Source organism: Poecilia latipinna, unplaced genomic scaffold (assembly GCF_001443285.1).
Source record: "Poecilia latipinna isolate Pla-1442-1.1 unplaced genomic scaffold, P_latipinna-1.0 Scaffold192, whole genome shotgun sequence".
Lineage (NCBI taxonomy): Eukaryota > Metazoa > Chordata > Actinopteri > Cyprinodontiformes > Poeciliidae > Poecilia > Poecilia latipinna.
Window position 1 is genome coordinate 41,853 of NW_015112808.1, and position 20,310 is coordinate 62,162.

Genomic DNA, 20,310 nt, shown 5'->3' on the forward strand with positions numbered 1-20,310 from the left:
ACGGTTCGTTTGCATTCTTAATTGGTAGCAATATGCTGCCAAGAGAAATATTGATAAAAAACGGAAAACTAAATATCAAAACAAACATTCTCGTATGACTTCAGTAGTCTTCAGCAGCATATTTTTTTTTCTTGGGTTCATACAAATTTCCTGAAACAACCTCTCCCAGGGAAAAAAAAAAAAAAAAAAAAGGAGCCGAGCGAGAGTGTGCACCTGCATCATCAGCCATTTTGCCTCATGTGGTGCATCTTGGTGCAGATGCTGTGAGGCTACAGGGGAATTTCTTCTTCTTCTTCTTCTTTTTTTTTCATCTGATTTGAGAATTCTGCGTACGGTTCAGTGCGCGGCGAGGCCGGGTCGGTTTTTGAACCGTTATATTGACTACCAAGCCAGCGGACACAGAACCTGTGAAGCGTGTACCGGTTTACTCAGACGGACAGCGAGGTCAAAGGAAGCCCGGCTCCCTTACAGCGGCGACACGAAGGCTCCCCAACCCTCGGAGTAAACAGCTGGGGCGCCATGCGCAGGCTGGACAGGTTTTCCAGCCAGTTTCTTCCTAGTGTGATCCAGGTGAGTGGAAAACCACTGAAATCACAACTTTTTAAATCAACTGTAGCTAATTCTTGTGGAGTTGTGAGAGCCAGGATTCGAACACAGAAGTTTTTGTTTTCTGCTCAATAACAGTGGTGACGCCAGTGCCAGTGCCTCATTGCAGTCTGTGAATTTAACAAATGTACAAATTTGGAATGTTATTGAGTACTTCCTTCCCACCCCCCTCCCCCCCCCCCAAAACTAAAATTTTGACCATATTTTTCACACTTTTTTTTATTGTGCCCACCTGTAGTTTCTGTTCAATCACCGTTTGTGTCTTTCTTGCCCAGAAATCTTTGGAGACATTGAGGATTTTTCTCTTTTGTAAGCAAGCAAAAAATTAGATGAATACACTTGTTTAACACAGCGATGTGTGGCAATAGGTTGGGGAGGGGGATAACTCCAATTGCACACTTTTTTAAAACTGAGTATGTTAGTAACTGTATAACAGTGTAATATTTAAAAAAAAAAAAAAAAACAACAACTATAAAACTGTACAATGTAAATTTGCCAGTACATTACAGTAGTAATGTTTTTCCCACTTAAGCTTTCACATTTTTGGGAACTTCAAATTTGGTAAAACAAACTTTCAAATTGGCCACATTCTTGTTCCGCGTCAGGGTTTACGACTAAGTAGTTCAGGACAAACACATTTCAAATGAGGTACAGTCACATCCAGTAATGCAAATTATGCATTCTGATTAGGTTTGCTTGTCAGATTAAATGTACATTTTGAAAATAAGAACCTTTAAGCAGGTATTAAACACTTTCACATTCTAATTATAATTTTAACTGTAGTTGTAGTTGCTGTTAAGTGGTAAAATTGTCATAATTAGCAGAAATAAAGGAGTGAAGTCATCAATCTGAGTGTAATTAATCCACATAATGTGAACTGACTTACTGGAATAAATGGAGTTTTCAATAACATTCTCATTTATTAAATATCACTGTATGTTTCAGTGAATTCAGTTGCTGTTTCTGATGTTTACTTGCATGCTTTGAAGCCGCTCCTCCTCCAGAAACTTGCTGAAACAGAAATAATAATTCAATTCAAATCGAATTAGAGTAATTACAAGCCAACGCTGCACTCCATCACACTTATCAACTGTCGCACATTAATACACTTGATTTAATTTAAATCTTTTTACACCCGATGTTTCTTAATTGCAGACTGCATCATGTGGAGGCCAAGTAAAATCCTCTTCTCTATTTGCAGAACGAGCACTCCAGAAACAGATAATCCTTCTGATCCTTTTAATCTTTCCAGATCTCTGGGAGTAATTCCTCTCCGTTATGAAAAATAGAAACCATAAACACCACCACTTACCTCCCCCCTCCGACCCCCCAGGCTTTCTTGCAACTGTGCGATATACCCTGATCCACAATTATTGCACAGTCCAGTGTTTTTTTTTTTTGTTGCATTTTTTTTTTTTTTAATCTCTATAAACTGTTTCCTTATTTCTATTACAGGTTGTTTATGTGCACGTAGTGAAACGCGCAGTAAAACCACCAGTCACCCCCGTGGTTCTGTTCTGATGACGGCAGCTCCCTCCATAATGGGCTGCTTCGCAAGGTGGGCCACTAAATTAATGGCTGTAAAACGACTCATCTCCAGTAATGCAAGCCGGCAACTTATTACAGCGAGGAGGGAAACGGGGATGAAATGGGGCGGCAGTGCATTCACCACAGTCATTTCGCCATTTTGCTCTTCTTCTGCTCCCTGCAGGACATTTTTCCTCTCCTGGAGTGGGAGAAAAAAAAGAAGAAGAAAAAAATAAAAGGGGGAAGAAAAACAAACCTTCTCGTGTCACTTACAATCCACTTCACTTGCAGGTTTACAAATTCTATTAGGATGATCTTCTGCATTGCTTGAAAATGCTGCAGCGGGATTAAAGGGGAGGGCTGCCTGTTGGGGGGGGGGGATAAGTGAACTCCACTTGCCTCCTCTTCAGAGGCTGGGCGATGGGGAGAGTAAGTGGAAAACATCGCAGCAGAAAGACCCCCCACCTATACTTTTATACACAAGCCCCCTTCCTCTCTCTCTCTCTCTCTCTCTGTTGCTCAGCGAAGCACCATTTCTCCTCTGTGGAAGGTAAATACAAATGTAGGCTATCAACTGGATCAGAACCAGGATTGACTGCCAGTGGTTAGCAACGTTGTCATGAAGCTGTGTTCGCCCCTTTATACATTTTGTGGTTAAATGTGTCAGGAACAAATATAAAAACAGTTTTATTTGTTGAAGAACAAAGCCGTCCAAATCAACCCGACTCTATGTGACAAAGTAATTCTTCACTAAACCTACAAACCTGGTTGTGGCAACCGTGACGACGACTCACATCAAATACTTTTCCTTTACAAATACTTTTGCTGTAGTTCTGGGTTTTTGAGAGCAAACAGTCTGCTAAAGGTCAAGTTCAAGTGTGAGTCTTCAATAGGCTTTTCAGAAATGTTGATGTTTATGTTTTTTCCATTGTTTGGATCTTTGTCCCGCTGCGTAACCCTCAACTGTTAAGGTCACAAATTGATTGCTGAATTTCCCAAAAATGGACGCCGTTTTCTTCCCACTTTCTTTCTTGTTGTTATATCGTCAGCACCGACCTTAACTGAGGTTTGTAGGACTCCAGGATTTTATTTAACCTGCTGGATGAGTCAGTGACATGTTTTTTTCTTCCCACTTTGAATTTCAAACTTTCTAACTTATTTCTGTGATATTAAACAGGAGGAGTCCCAGGATTAAACCTTGAGGTACTCCATATTTGACTTCTGTCTGCTCTGATGAGGTTATCTGGTGACACAAAGAAGTCCCTGTTCTTTAGGTAAGATTTAAACCAGTTAACTAATGGACCAGAGAGTTGAGGTTAGACTCTCCACTCAAGGTTGCTCAAAGGCTGTTATTTCAAAAGTTACTTTTATATGAACTCATTTTATTATGAGATGTAATAAGAGACTCATTGGGAGGTATTTAAGTCTTATTTATTGAACGTGACTAATTCTGCTAATGTCAGTCATCCAGGAAAATCTACACCCAGCCTGAGTAGAGATCTTGTTGCCGGTGGTGATGGAGAAAAAAAAAATACATAAGGATTATTTACAGTCACATTTAAGCCAAAATGAAATTAGACTGGAGAAGAAGAAAAAAAAAAACATGAACCAGATCCAAAGAGTATTTGACACACATCTGTTGTAGCTGAGTGAAAATCCAGCTTTAATTTCAAGCCGTCATTATTTATGAATTCGACGGAGCCGAAATACCGAATTCCCGACCTCGCGGTCCCTCCGAAGGCTCCCCATGACTTCATTATATTGGAATTGAGAACACATGTTCCTAACTGGCCTCAGTTATTTTAACATGAGCAACACAGACCTGATTCTTCCTCTTTCGCTTCATGGGGGCTGAACTAGACGTTGGATCGCTCATGAATTAGTAAATGTCGAATGTTTCTGCGCTTGGGCTGTGCTGCTTGCTTGAAGCGGTCAAAGCTTTGTGTTTGAGGAACAGTCTTGGTTTAATACTCGCACTGTTATTGCAGGAAGGAATTTGCAGATTTTCCTTTGGTTTCACGTTGATCAAGGAACCATGTAAGGTTTGTTATTTTCTGTTTCCATCCTCTTTCTCTGTCTCTCCATGAGGCTATATTTGGAAACTCTTTTATCGGCACAGATGTCAAATAGAAAATTGCTGTGCAGGAGTACAAGGATAAAAGAATACCACTGATATTCAGGGGGAGAGGGGAAAAAAATGCATATAGTCATCTTCTGAAACGATGGCAATAAAGGTCTATGATTACATTTTGGAGTTGAAATGTGCACTGAAAGGTCATGCGTGCTATTTCAAATGGGTGGACTTGCACAAAATGGCCTTAAGGACAACACATATCAGAAGCTGTTGTTTAAAAAAAACAAAAAAAAAAACTTTGATTCATCCGGAATGAATCAAAGTTTCCTCTGTTTTTCACCTTTATAAGCATCAAGCAGTTGTTTGGCACATGCCTTTCAGGACACATTAAATGTTACACTTTTAAAAATTTGTTGGAAGTTAGCAAAGCATCATCAGCGTGGCTAACTATTCTAAGTATATGTATTAACTCAGAATATCCTAAAGATATATATAAGAACTCAGGAATAAAGAATCAGAAATATGAATTACAATAATCTCCTCATAAAGGAATTTAGATTATTGAACTATCATTTTGTGCCAGGAATTAAAAACACACATAGCCATGTGGCTTTTGGAAACCATGGACTTAGCGTCTAAAACATCACATATATTTAAATTTATTTTATTTTTTTTTTAAGTACTACATTTATATTAATGCTTAACAAGGGATTACATTTTTTTTTATGAATACAGACTTTTTGCCTTAGCTCCTAAATTGGCACTAAGCCGTTACACTTTAATTTCAGCTTATTTCATACATACTTTATTATAGCAATATATAAATATAGTGTTTCTACAATCAAACGTTAGCTTAAAGCTGCAGTATGTTAACAATTATAAAAGGTATTTTCGTACATATTTGTTAAAGCTGTTAGCATATTATGACGGTTTTTATATGAGACAGATATTCTGTGAAAAGGTTGGTCTCCTCCACCTCCTTCCTGAGCTACTATTGTCATGTGAGGAAATGCACCACACCCGACCATAAACAACCAATCAGAGCCAGGAGGGGGTTTCAGCGCTGTCAATCATTCTCATGAATACTCTGCTAAATGTGCTAATGGCGGAGAAACAACTCATCGTTATCCACCATCATCTGAGGCCATGCTAACTATCCTTAGCATTCACAACAACAGACTCTGCCGATGAGGAGAAGCTGCACTGTAGCAGAGAGGCACGTACATGGGCATGAGTGGCAGCGTTAAGACCCTCCTCCTGGCTCTGATTGGTTGTTTCTAGTTAGTATTAGACGCACTGGGAAAAGGCAGATTCGCAGATTAGCTGTATCCTGTCACGACATAGTGACAGTTTCAACAAATGTCAAAAAAAATGTTTTTATAAAAGTTACATACTGCAGCTTTAAGGAGTGCCAAAAAAAAAAAAAAGAAATCTTGTGAAGTAAATCTCTTTCCCCTCCTTCCTGCAGTGGTAAATGTAGGTCTCACTCTATCCAAATCCTAAACAGTCAACAGTGATTGATTGTGTAAGCCAGCAGAGGAACCACGAGCTAAGAGGATTTTGACAGTCCCCATATATTAAGACCAGAGAGCTTTTTCAGTCCCTGCTGTCATCATTACAAGAACAAGCCTCACTCAAACTGATCTTCCAGCCTATAATAAATCACTCTAATTTAACTTTTTGTTGTGAGGACAATTCGGTCTCTGTGCTGCTGTCTTTTTTTTTTTTCCAGTTTTTTTCTTCCTATCTGACGGTGGAGACGCACTGACATTATTCATAATTCAGGTCAGCTTTTGAACAGCAGTTCATGTGTCGCAATTTAATGGTGAATATGTCACACACTTGTCATGTATTACGGGCACGTTAAGGGCATTAAACACTTGTAGGGCCTTCAGGGACAAGTCATTAGTGATGAATATTAAACCTCCCACATGTGGCGCGTTAGAGACACTTACGTCCCCACTATACCTTTGATGAATAGCGTCATCTAATCATCTTTGCCACTGGAACATAACAGGGGAAGAACAAAGCTTCATCTCCAGTAACTCTGCACGGCTACAGAGGGGGACATTCAAGCATTATTGTTCTGCACTCAAAGTGTAAGTAATAGGAGCTATTACGGGGCTCATAGACAGGCCTGTAGGAGGAGGATATTAGAATTCGAGATTACTTAGAAAACCTTTGTTTCTACAAGCACCCAGCAATTCAACATGCATTATGCCCATAGTGCCATTACATGCCACTTGAGTCTCCCTCCTGACAAGCAGAGATAATAAGGATGAAGAGACCCAAACAAGATAAAGGTAAAAGCTACAAACAAGCAGGTGAGAATGTTTTTATTTTGCAAATCAGATCCTCTAATTACCACCATCTGTTGTCTGAAGGGTGATGGTGGTGGTGGGGAGGAGTGGATGAAGTGTTGCGTTCTGAATTGGCAATTAAAGATAAATAAGCAGTGCAACAGAAGGAATCTATTATTTTTCCTATGAGGGTAACACATGCAGATTAGGTGTGTTTGACACGTTTTGGTTTATTTGAGCAACATTCTCTCTTGTACTTTTGTTCTTTTTTCACTCGTATGGTCTCTGTTGAATGGATGGTAATTAAAGCTTTTAATTTATACATAACTTCTGATTTAACGATAATAGTTCAAATAATGTAAAAAAAAAAATGCTTCTTTAAAAATGTGGACGCTGACATTGTCATTGAGGACGTCTGTGCTGTAGCAACATGTTTAGCATCGAGATGCTATTTGAGGCTTGAAGAGCTTCACTGACTGGCTAACTAATTTCAGCACAGCTTGCACACAACAATAGTCTTTTCCAGAGTTAAATCGCTTTTTAAAGCAAAAATTAACCCTCAGTGGGCAAAGAGAAACTGGTTCAATGTTGTTGTTTACGAATGTCGCTTGTGCGTCAGGTTCACTGGTGTACCATAAACATGCGACTACAAAGGTTCTGGCTGGAAGATTTGGATGTAAAAACATGTGATTGTTTTCCCAAAAAGTTTACAAATGTGTAAAATAATTAATTAAAAATAAAATAACATTAAAATATATGTTAGCGGTGCTGTCATTTGATTAAAAGACTTAGTCTGATTAGTCACACTCTAGCACTGTGATTAATCACTGTTAATCACTATGCTTGGCTTCGCAAGTTCAAACTGTAAAAATTGCACTCTTTCAAAAAATGTTTAAGGAATGTTTTGTTCTCTTAAACCAAACATCTCTAGTTTTCCAAGTTTTCATACTCAGGTTTAAAATAAGCAATTTTTTTAACGTTAATTTACAAATGTTAACTATAAATTGATTGTTCTTCATTTGAACGATAATTTACCGTTGTAATAAGTAGGCTACGTACTTCCTCGGTCTTATCCAGACATCTGTCGTAGTGTTTTTTGTTGTTTTTTTTCCCCTCATGCTTTCACTCAAGTTTGAAACGCTGCGTTGTTGACCGCAGTACAAGACTGCGTAACAAGTTGCTGTTAACTAAGTAACCCTCTGCGGGAGAGAGGCTTTCAGGTCAAAACGGATAACCCCTTAGATTAATCGCGTGTATTCATCCATTAACGTTGCCATCGCGTATATATTGGAGGTAGCTAAACATTTTCGGTGTGACAAAGCAGAAGCCAAAACCAAACAAATCCGCTAAGGCCTCACGTGTTTTTCACAGCACTGATTTCCATCCGTACAGACTTCAATCCCCTGGATGGAGATAGTTGTGTGGCAGTTAGAGGAGCTGTGGAGGCAGACGAAGTTTAGGCGAAGGTGTAATTAAAGCTGATTATAGCAAGGCAGACGGGAGGGGAGAGCAGCACATTTGTCTTCCCCACAAATGAGCTGAGTCTAGGGGGAGCTAAGAATTAGCTGCCTCTCTGTCGCCTGGTCCCCGCCACACCACTTTGTCACAAGGACACTCTTCCCAGAAGATCAGACAGGGTCAAGTGCATGTGTATCACTTGGCATTATTCTTACGGATGGGCAGGCGGGCGGACTCACCGCTGCACCAAGCACAGCAGACTGAGGCAGTTTAAGCAAAGCTCTGAGCTGCACCACTTGGCCCCTATTTAAAAAACTGGGCTGAGAATTCACTGGATTCTCGGTGCACATTGAAGCTTTTTTATAAAACACCTGTTCATGAGATATGCAACACCTCGTATTTAGTACGGAATACACTACACAGTCCACAGATTTTCCCTTTTTTTTTTATTATCAAAGCAAATTCAGAGATGTGTTTACAATGTTAGGCAATGTTAGCAGAAGACGTGAACAAACAACCAAGTAATCTGTAATTTCCTCCCTGAATAAGTTCACTATTACTACGTATTCTTGTGTCCAGTCAGTGAGAATGAGCGCCTCTTGTGGTCTGCACCGTGTAAGCACAACACAAGAAATGTTTTTGCACACCAACAAAAGTGACAACGAAGTTGGTGTGAGAATTGAGGCATATAATTTGATGACAAATCGTAGCGCTGTTTCGGTGGGGTTTTTTTAAAATTATTATTATTATTTATTAATTTTAGATTATTTACAGCACAAAGAACAAAAGAGAAATCTGTGCCACCTCACACATACACACACACACACACACACAAAAATAATCATAATCTACAACAAAATACCCCACATGAACAATATTTCAGTGTTTTTAAAGTCGTCTCTAGTTCAAAACCGTACACATTTAGAATGTTTGGACACCCAACTGGACTGCTCTACCCAAAACCAAGATCCTTTAAAACACAATTAAAGGTTCAATGAAGTAATAATAATGCAGAGAAATTGTGTTAAACTTGATTAATAAACGCATACAACAGAGCTACAGCAATGCTGTTTTTGTACCAAGTGAAGAGCCAATCGATTATCTGTCTAATCTATCGGATTTTCTTCCCACGTTAGTGAGTGTGAAGGGATTCATGCAAGACTCAAGAGTCATCAGAGCTTAAGTGAATATTTTGCAACTCATCATTCTAGGATTTACAATTTTTTCTATCATTTTAATCTGCTGGTGTAATTATGTTTAATTCAAGGTTGTTGTACAAACAAAAGTGTTAAAACATTGCGAAGAAAAAAGACACTAGCCATATTCTGTCACAGTCCAAAACCTGATTAACTCAGTTTTCCTTTATTTATTTACAGATCAAATATAGAAAAACCAATAATATTAAGTAAACAGTTACTCCGTATCATTGATAGTGAAAAACAACAACCCTAATCAAAGTAACCTCTTTAAAGAAACCGGGGTAAAGTGGGAATATGGATTGGTTCCGAGCAAACGATGCATTTTATGGATTTTAAATAACCGCTCTCTTCCATAATCATGTTTGTCTCTCTCATTCTCTCAAGGGCAACATCAATACAACATCAACTGCAACATCAATACAACAACTCACAAACTGTAAATCAGTCAAAGACCCTTTACTTTCCAACAACCGTGTTACCTATCGGTTAAATATTCCCAGTCAGCCCGCAAGAATGCAACAGAGAAAACCATCCCTCCGAGGTAAACGCTTCCTTTAAATGCTGAAAGGAGCCTCTCTGAAAGAATTTTGGTGCTTATTGTGCTATTGTGATACATTATTTACCGCCGCATTTCCCTGAGATCAGACTTCTGTCGGCGTTTGTTACACGAGGTGATGAAGTTAGCTGGCCCCAGGTGTCCCTGCAGCAAGAAGCTTAGGGGTGCTTTCATCGCACAAATCATGAGCTGACAACTCAACTGCAGTATTAATCCTACAGAGAAATTCCCCAGCCATGTGTCGGCAATGTCAGAAAGATGCATCCATCAGCCGTTTTCCAAGCATGTATTGCCAATTTCAAATCCGGTGTGCCGATTCCAGTTTTGACAGATTCCGATTTTAAGGACTAGAATGCATACAGGAGAGAAACTGGGCTAAGGATACCTTGAAATAGGTAACTGAATTACAAGATCATCTGAATTATAAGAAATCTCTATGTGATTTCTAGAGCTTAAGAAATTGTGTTAAAGAGAAATTGCGAGCACTTTCAGTTTTGAAGCCTTCTACTGGAAAAAAAAAAAGTCTGCAACACATTGCTGAAAATGCTAAAAGACCTACGCTGCCACAAGTAGGTGAGACAGAAATAAATGACAGCTCTGCCCCGTCAAGTTAGCTGCTTCAACTCCATTCTGGTCTGTTGTGCAGGCGGCACATTCGCATTCAAGATGTGATTGTTTCCACGTCGTTTTGCGCTGGAAGTGTGACGTGTGCAAAGTATTAAAAAAAAACCAGAAATGGGGCGAGTACACTCCCCTGTGGTACTCCAACTGGTTAGACACGTGACTCTTCACTCTCCAAAATATTTGTTCTGGTTGGTAGTGACTGATCCAGGCGATTGTTGAGGCCTCCTCCTGTGTGTTACGGAGTTTCTGACAAAGTGAATCAGGTTGAAGTGTGTTAAATGCACTGGAGAAATAATAATAATAAAGAGACATATTCCCTACGGTGCTGCCTGCTTTGTCCAGATGACAGGGGGTTTATTGAAGCAGGAGCATGATGTCATCTTCAACTCCGGCAAGGTGCCTGTTTGCTCACTCGGTGGTTTTAGTCAGCTATGAGAGACGGCGTTCATCGAACGAGCCCGCTGGTTTTCCGCAGCTCTTCTTGACTTTTCTACAAACTGGCAGCATCTGTCCACTGCAAGTCAGAGAGCTACAACACAGACACGGACAGACTTTGTTGTTGTTCGACTGTACCTTTAAAATGTACGTATTGAGCAAGATCTCATTGCAAGGGTCCAGTGATAATAATAAAGAAACAATAATAAAAAGTCTGAACATAAATTTGCACAATAAAAACCTTTATGGGAGTTTAGTAGTCTTATTGTTCGGGTCCTGAGTTTTTATGAGGTTTGCTTATTCTGTGTTCTTTAGTGTCTCTTTTTTTTTGTTTTATTAGACCAGACTTGTTTTTACTTTACTAGCTCAGTCCTTCCATTGTGATATAGTTTATGTTTATTTCTTGTGTCTTGTTATTCTTTGTTACTTTAGTTTAATCATGTTTCTTAGGTCTCGTTATTCTTGAGGGTTAGATTTATTTCCTTGTGTTCTCTTCCTCGCCCTCCATGCCACTTTTTCTCCCTCCCCATTTCTAACCCTACCCCATCTGCTCCTTGTTCCCCAGTATATATATGCAACTCATTCTCAGTTACTCTCAGTACACTCTGCTATTTTTCCTGTTTCTTCACTGGCGTCCCTGCTGGCTTTTTCCTCCTGGATTATTGTTTTTTGTTCTGCTCTGGCTCCCTGTGTTCCCTGTGATTTTTGCAAGTTTTTTTTTTTGTTTTTTTTTTTTTTGTTGTTGTTGTTCATAATTTTTAATAAACATCCTTCATCTACTAGCTGCCTTTCTGCATTTGGGTCCACTTTAAAACAACACACCATGACACTTATGGTTTGAGGGATGAAGGTGTTGTGGAATCTGGTTGTTCTGCATTTGAAACAGCTTAACCTTCTGCTTTTTGCATACTTTTGACACTTATTGGCTGGGTCAGACTTTATAAAAGCTTACAGGGGTGGTATCCCAAGATCCCAAATTTTGGAAAACCAAAAAAAAAAAAGAAAAAAGATTTTTATTTTATTTTTTTTGTAACCACTTTCCAACCACTGTAAATTATATAAAATTCACAGATTCACATCAGGCGAGTTGCATTATTTTTGGATTTTTATGAACATGAATAACATTAAAGAGCTTTGAACATTTTGAAATTGCATATTTGCAGGAAAAATAAGCATGGCCAAGTTATGCATTAAACCAACTCTTTGTAGAGCCTACATGCTGTTATTTGATGTATATATAGTTCTTTGTTCTACCAGCTTTAATAAATAGGGGGAAAATGTCAGATTTTTATTTTTTTGATTTAACCAGTTGATCATTAGTCATTACTGATCACTGGAAAAGAAGTTGAGTCTGGTTTCTCACCAGTGGATTGGTGCAGCTACATGAATTTCTCAATACCACAGCGATACTATGAACGGGACAGATGTTCATTATGTAGGACGATCTACACGTGTTGCACAGACTTTTTTTTCTCCCATTCGGTTGTTTTGATGAAAATAAAATGCAGCTTTATGTACATAGAAGGCTAAGAGAGGTTCACAAAGTAATTGTAAAAGAAATACTACCATTCTAGAATAGCAAAATTAATTATTTTCATGCACATCATTACAAACCTTTATTGTTTTATTCACAATTACTTCTGTACTTATTTTTCATTTTTGACAGATAGAGACGGGCAAATGCGCATTTCTCCGACGCTATGCAGCCTCGCATCTACTACATCTCATTAGAAGCTCTGACTGTGCCGCCAGGTACACGGTGTTGTCGGCGTTCTCCTCTAAATAATGACCCGACGTGTGTCCAGAGGCAGCACTATTTGCGCCGAGGAGGAAGCGCTCAGCCTGTAAAGCGGCACTGCGGCATCGCCAGTATCACTGCGCCCCGGTCTCCCTTCTCCGGGATCCTGAAGCTCGGATCTGGGGAGAGGAGGAGGAGGAGGAGGCGCCCTATGGTTTTCCTTTGCGGGGATTTATTTCGCCAGCTCCAAACCTTCTTGTGCGTTATCTATTTTTTTCCTCCCCCTCCTCTTCTGACCAAGAGGCCTTCAACTTGTCCGGACGGTCCCTTCCTCACTCGCAAGGGTTTGCATTTCTTGGTTTTGCATGACGTGTCTTGGAGCTCTTAAAGAAAAAAAAAAAAAAAGGAGGCTTGCTTTTGTTGTGTGTTCTTATAGTGGAAAATGAGGCTTGAAGAGGGAAAGAGAGAGAGAGAGAGAGAGAGAGAGAGAGAGGGGGGGAGCGCGAGCCGGAGCAGGAGGCAGTGCCAGTCCGCTGCTGCTGCCGCTGCTGTGGGCTGGACTGTGTTCCAGAGCCAGAGATCTGTACTGACAGCACAGGCGGACAAAAAGGGACTGTGAGCGAAGACGAGGCAAAGAGTCTCCACTGAGGAGGAAAAGCCAGGGAGAGTGCTGGAACACAGTTTGTTTCAAATAAGGAATGGCACGGGAGCTGTGTGTGCAGTGTGCGCGTGTCACCAGATGAGTGTCGGCACGAGGCTTCAGGGTTAAATGCAGAGTTAAAAAAAAAAAAAGACAAAAAGCAAACGGTGACGTTACAGTGAAGGTGTTTTGTCTTTTCTGTTGTTTTTTTCCCCTCCTTCGGATTAGCATAACTGCATGAACTGTGTCCTAAAATGATCCCTGCATCTTTAAACGCTTGCATGGTGGCTTACTGGATGTGCCTTTGTTTTGGATTTTTGTTTTTCTTTAATGTTAAAACTGAACATTTTCCACTTTGCAGGGTGTAGCAGAGTGTGTGCATGTGCTGCAGAATTCCAGATGAGCTCCATTGCATTGTCTCCTTGGACACACTGGCTGTCATGTAAAGTTGGGAATGATGGTTGACTGAGACAAATCAGTTCTGGTTTGTCTGGTGATGCAGAAAGACGCGTCTCCTCTTTGTTCGAACCTATTGCTTTGAGGGACTCCTCAGAAAAAGCTTTAAGTTTGTGGTTTAACTTATCTTATGCTGCTTTATGTCTGAGTGATGTAATGGGTCAAAATTGTTATTTTTTTGGATGCGTTAAGTCGCCGGTGGTTTGTTATAGGACAATGTCAGAATGATTTTCTGCGGATTTGTTACTACCCTGCTGGCTAAATTCTTGAGATGGATGCAAAATAGGCCTGCAAGCTGTTGAATGTTGCAGAGTAATCTCATAAAGCATCCAAATGCCTTCAGTGTCAGACAGTGGAGGTATGCTCTGGTGAGTGGTGTGGTTCAGTGCAGAATGACATCACTAAAAAGTCATGGCATTTGTCTGGATTTCCTTTCTCTTTGATAGTTTTCTTTTTTCTTTGCTAGATGACAGAAATAGAGCAAAAGTGTTCATTCAGTGTGTGCTATGTATATTTTGTTATGGTTTTTGGTCAACACCAATGCAGATGTGATTTCAAACTGCTGATACGTTAATGTTTGGGATGGAGGTGCACCGATCACCAATCTTTAAAAATACCTGACTGGCTGATTCCGATTTTGGCCGATTCCGATTTTCCCGTCTGAAAAATAGCTAAACAGTGGGGTGACTGTTGTTTCACAAGTAGATGAGATCGGTGGATATTATTGGTTTCTCATATCAGCCGATCCAATCGCGGATCACCTAAAATTAAGACAATTTGGGCTAATTATTGATTCTTGAGGTTTGCATTTGATACTAAAAAGCTTACATCTCTTTGGAAGTTTCAAAGCCTTCATGGCACGAAACCCAACACTGATCCAAATAATGAATTACGCACAAAATGTAACTCCAAGTGTTCTAGTTCTTCATCTAATTTAGGAACCTCTGCCAGTATACTTGTATAGGATGCTATGTTGGTTAATTAATCAACCTGTCCCATCAGGTAATGTGTCTGCAGTCAGGCTTCTTAACAGACATGCGGCTTGCAGCTTTCCAATAGCAATTTTTAGCAGCTTTATTTTACTTAGAGTGACTGGTGCTGCTTGTTAATTTTTTTCACATCTTCCAGAACCAAATTAATCTTTCGGCCACCAAACGTGTGGCCATCTCTCTAGCATTCAGCAGCAACAGGTTGGGGAGGGAGCAGTGCTCGGTTTTTGTGTGGTCCACAGAGCAGGAGAGAGCTCACAGTCACACAATGCTTTATTTAGTGTTTTAATTAAAAAGGTTTTTAATCGTAGGGATATTTTTAGCAGTTTTGAAGCCATTAGTCTTCCTAAAGAAGACTAATTACTAATGCTCCTCCGTAGCATTTCACACCTGTGGAAGAGCATCTAAACTCTTTTCTTTTTCAAGAATGTTCCTCATCAGAAACACAAGCCTCTTTCACAAAATGCTTGAGCCTAGATGTAGTCTTGGTATGTTTTTTTTTTTTGAAAAGTTAAAAAGTCATTGATGGGTTAAAGTCAACCCGTGGCTGCTGCGCATCTGAGACTTCAAGTAAGATCCAACTTTGCTAGCTTAGTCGATTCAGTAAATCTTAAAAGTGAATCCCAAACGGAAACTAAAGGTTCTAGTAACTCACACTCATCCACCAAGCCAATCTTTCAAACCTTCATACACCAAGTTGTTGCCTTTAAATGCCATCCCTTTCAAGAAGACATGTACATGTGGTGGGGAACGCGAGAATCAAACCCCCAACCTTCTGACTCGCAGACAGCTACTCTCCTGACTCTACCGAGTACCGCTCCACGCTTCCTGTTGTTCTGCCGGCTTGGTCTTTGAAAACTTGTGTGTGTGTGTGCAGGATATCGATGGGCTGATTAGTGATTTATGAATGACCAGAGGCAGCTTCCATCTCATCTTTGTTTGTAGATAAAGCGGGATGTTCCGTGAAAGAGGCAACAGTTTAGCATCCAGTTTGGTGAAGGTTGCGGACAGTTACAATCTCTATTCCGACCTCAAAAGGTCTGGTTGTGTACGAACCCAGAGTTTACTCACCAGATGTGATTCTAGCTGTCCTCATAAAACATTCATACTGACTTGTGCACAGTAGCATGCAGCACCCTCTACAACAGTGACTTGTTAACTAAATGCATTGTTGACCTTTTGCAGAGTGAACATGTGCAAATGCATGCTCTCTCTCTCACTTTTTTCTGTCTTGATTTTTGCAGGTGTGAGGTTGCCGTCCCTAGGCCAGAGGCGTCAGTCGGGGAAGAAAAATGTGGCAGCACCTGTTCACCGTACTCTGGAGGGATAAGTTCACTGAACAGACATTTGCTTTAACTTAAAGAGGCCCTCCTCTGGTGGAATTGGGAGCTTGGTGATGGCATGATGGATTTGATGGACTGCCTTTGGGAATCTTCAAGTGGAACCCAGCTTGATTGAGTGACTTAATGCAGTTTGGAATTTCCTCTAAAAGCCTTTATCTCTTGGATGTTACCCATTTGCCTTGGATCTAACCGACTGACAACACCTTCTAGGATACTGTGGAAGTTCTCCTCCAGAGGCTTTTCACTCAAGGATTTGAGTCTTTCTGGGGCGGTGGGTTTTCACTTGGATGTTCGCCATGAAGGACGTGGACGGACCTCGATCTAGCAACCAGCGGAAAAAGAGGAAGTCGAGGTCGGAGAGGGATCGGGAGAGGAGACCGAACAGGATAAGGAGCAACCACGTCAAAGGCTCGGTGTTTCGTCTCTCCTCCGACTCCGAGCGGGAGGCGGAACGGGAGCCCTCCTCGTCCCGGCCTCGACCTCCGCGGAGGAAGCGAAAGGAGTCTACTTCGGCCGAGGAGGACATCATTGATGGCTTCTCCATCACAGGCTTTGTCACCCTTGAGGCTCTAGAGGTGAGTCACTGACTTTTTTAAAAAAAATGTTTGCCTTTAAATTGAACCTAAGACCCTTTAATTTTCAAGATAAGGTTTGCCTGCGTACTTGGAAGTCCCAGCGTGTTGGCTTCTCTCTGCATATTTGGCTGCTCTGCGAGCTGGTGCTGAGCAGATGTTGCTTTAAATGCTCTGCTGTAGCCAGAGATTACTATCTGTGTCACAAAAAAGGGGCTGCTATTGTTGCTGAATGTACTGCTCTGGGTATGCTTTCACAACTTCTCCAGCTGATAAGGAGCTGTGCAGCTATGGCAGCAGTGAGTCTTTGTGCACTTCGAAGAGAAAAAGCAATTTGATCCACACTACGACAATTTATTCTGAGAGGGAGTGATTTATTGTATGCTGGCTATCCATTTTCCTCGATATCCAAACGCAGCCAAGGCTGTGTTCCAGAGGTCTGAATTATGACTTGTAAAGCACGACTGTTACATTTTTCTATTATAAATATGTGATGGCCAAGGCAGCAATGTTTTATTAAGACACCGGGACTCCAAAAGCCACTAGAGCACCTTGAGTGTTTCTTTGGATGTGGAATCTGAAAATTGTACAAGATATTTTCATCGGTTGTTCTGGTGATAAACTATGATGCCATCATATGTCAGACTTGTTAATCTGCTCACTGCACAGGTAAATTATCTCTGGGGCCTGTAGAGGAGGGATAGTATTTTTAACCCTCTATGTGTGTCAGTTTTTGTTGTGATAGTACCAGTAATTATTTTCTTGGATGATACGACTGATTCTGATTTTATTTGATAAAAAAACAAAAATCAAAGATTAGCCTAATGCAGCTATTTAGCTATTTCTAGATTAATTATGCAGATTTTTATGGGGACGTGTTTACTGGTAGACGCTTGGAGTGCATTCACACCAGCCCTGTTTAGTCCGCTTTAATCGTACTCTAGTTTGTTTGACGAGAAAGTCTGGTTTGATTGTGGAGCTGTGAATGTGTAATCAAACTCTGATGTAGACCAAAAACATCTAACTCAGTTCCGCCTACAAACCTAGATCTTGACTCGGTTGAGGCGAACTCTGATGGGGTTTGAATGCATACGTCAATACCAAGGGGACTGGAGATCACTTCAAAAGCAGGAAGTAGACCATGGCACAGGGCATTCTGGGTAAATACAACTAAAACAAATGCGCATCTCTTGGGCTAGCACTTATCCTCCGCTCAAATTTAGCCCAGCATTGAGTGTTTGCTCAGCACATTTGCTAAAGGCAAAAGAGCAATCCTACAACTGTAAAATCTAACAGCACTCCATTTTTGTTTAGGTTTTGTGAAGAAGGAAGTTGCTCTCAGTGTCTTGTTCAGAGGTTTTATTTTTATCGTTATCTTCAGTGGTTCTTAGTGCAGCGCCACCACAGGCGAGGTGTCAGACGGGTTGCTGCTCAAAGGCTTTGGTTCTTTTACTAAAATAAGCACAAAAAGAAAGCAAATAAGCTGGGAAGCCTTTAAATTGTTTACAATAAGTGATTTCTTTCTGTTTCCGTAGTGTTAGACCCTAATTACTTCTTTAAAAATTCAGATGAACAGACGTTGAACCAGACGCCTTCAGTCTGCAGGTTAGACTAGCATGAGCCACATGGGTTTTTGAAGTAGGTCCTTAGTTTAGCAAGTGACTTGTTACAGAAAGAAAAAGACAAAACCAATGGTTACTTGGTAACATGTTCAGGATCACTGAAACTAAACAGACATAAAGGAGGGATGGTTGACGAACTTGTTCATGTGGTTATGTCCCGTGTTTTGTTAAAGGGAAATTTGGTTGCAAAAAGAAGCCAATTGCACTGTACCGGTGTGTGTCTGTGACCATGTGCTGAAGTCTGAGAGCTCTCGTTAGACTGTATTAAATTCAGAGTAACATAATGTGTAACTGGATGTTGTCCCAGAAACCTTGACATCTTGCCCTAATCTTATACTTGAAGGGACACCAGGTGGTCGTACCGCATCTACTGATTTGTTCTTCAGTTGAAAAGGTTCCTTTAGTTTATTTTTAGATACTGATACCGTCTGAGTTTTTTACAGTTTCACTATTCTAAGCAGTATATTATGATTATGCCTCAGATGTTTTTTGTATACATACTTAGCACAAAGACTATATAGCTTTTGTTTCTTGTTACATAAGTAGACAGACCATCAGCACTTGTGACTACAATGTGAGGTAGTCATCCTGGTCGTCTGTTATCATCATTCTCTCTACCTACTTCAGCTTGAACCTCTCTCTGCTGCAGAAAAGGGAGCCGAGAGAAACAGCAAACGGTGTCAATGCGACCCGGCTCAGAGGTCCATAATAACCCGGGAGATAAACCATGTACAAGAGACCCATTTAATCAAGTTAAGGTTAAAATGAAAGTTTCTAACATGAAGTGTAAAATTAGTGCTCTGTGGTGTACTTGAATGGAGTGATGTGCAAGTGTGGATCTGCAAAATAGAGATGGATCTGGCCAAGAGTGACTGAGGAAGAACTGGTTAAAGCCACAATTGTTGAGAATGGTCTGCTAGGAGTTGGCAGCTTCTAAAAAAAGAAGCTCCCATCCTGGACTGAAATCACATCAGGTGATGTGACTAGCCCAATGTCTCATTAGACTGCAAATGAGAAAAAAAATCACTCCCCGCTTCCCCCCAAGAACTATGCTTAAATTTGAATAGAGAGTAAGTCTGGGCATTTATTGCATCGTTTATCATTTATTGTGATACATTTCTTATCATGACAAGAACTTTGATTTATTGTTGTCACAATAAATTCCAATTAATTCCATAATATGATTAAATGCAGTTACTGTGAGCAATTTAGTGATACAAATCACACTTATGTGAAAATCACAAATAGTTTTTAATTGTCACTTTTATCGTTATCACCATAGTACCGTAAAATAACAGGATAAAACTTCACGTTCATGTCATCCACGCCGTATAGAGAGTAGAAAACAAAACTTCTTGTAGATAAAATTTCTTCAGCTTCTAATTCCCATTGTGTTCATTTATTCTGAGTTTATCACATCATTCATCACTTGAAGATGAGTAGTAATAAATGAGCTATGGATTATTTCAAAAGCCCTACACTAGGGGAAAACAATCTTTTTCACAACCATCTAAACAACCTGCTTTTTGATCATAACTCTAAAGGATCAGTGAATCGCTGCATTTCTGAAAAGCACAAGAACATCATTTGTGGAAAAAGAGATTATTTTTGCTCAACATAAAGTAATGATGAAGGCCATTTAAAGAAAACCTTTGTAGAAGTAACTAAAATGTTGAAGAAAAGTCAAGATCTGGTATTCATACACGAAATACACGAAATACAGAAAAAATGTTGACTATAGGTTAATGGACAATTTAATCTTTCAACTGAGATCAAAAACAGGGCACAGCGACGGGTGTCTTTTTGTAATTCTTTTGTAGAAACATTTTCATCAAGAAAACACCTTAGTAACAGCTTATTTGAGCATTTGTAGCTCCCTGGTGTGTGTGATCAGCTGAGAGAGATTTCCACTCCTCTGTATTAATCCATATTGAGGTACATTTGCCTATTAACATTGGCAGCTCAAAGTGTTCTTGGAGACGGGCTCAAATATTTGGATTTTAGCTCGCTACTCTAAACTGCTTGAATTGCATTTACTCCGCAAGACAAAGAATTCTGATTAAAATTGAACCAAAAGAAAAGAGAAATTTTTGAGGGGGAATAAAGATTTCATATCTGAATACTGTCTACGCTGACAAAAAAATCAATGAAATAGATCATTAAAAATTGTG

General features: G+C 40.1%; 1 protein-coding gene and 1 long non-coding RNA gene across 12 annotated transcripts in view; both read left to right on the top strand.

The window, feature by feature from the left end:
* Window positions 1-235: 235 nt before the first annotated feature.
* On the top strand, window positions 236-2,388 carry LOC106946455 (uncharacterized). Its single transcript, XR_001424774.1, has 2 exons — window positions 236-570; window positions 2,062-2,388. It is a non-coding gene; the product is annotated as an uncharacterized LOC106946455 (long non-coding RNA).
* A 10,267-nt stretch (window positions 2,389-12,655) lies between these two features.
* The window catches only part of auts2a (activator of transcription and developmental regulator AUTS2 a), a 360,916-nt gene continuing 353,261 nt past the window's right edge, over window positions 12,656-20,310 (top strand). For 7 of the 11 annotated variants that reach the window (XM_015030771.1, XM_015030777.1, XM_015030775.1 and 4 more), the window contains exons 1-2: window positions 12,656-12,861; window positions 15,847-16,520. In XM_015030771.1, coding sequence (XP_014886257.1) covers window positions 16,233-16,520 — 288 coding nt within the window. In that variant the 5' untranslated portion in view covers window positions 12,656-12,861; window positions 15,847-16,232. Of the gene's footprint in view, window positions 12,862-13,037; window positions 13,342-15,846; window positions 16,521-20,310 lie in introns of those variants that run through there. The other 4 variants (XM_015030778.1, XM_015030774.1, XM_015030773.1 and 1 more) reach the window with 3 other exon arrangements.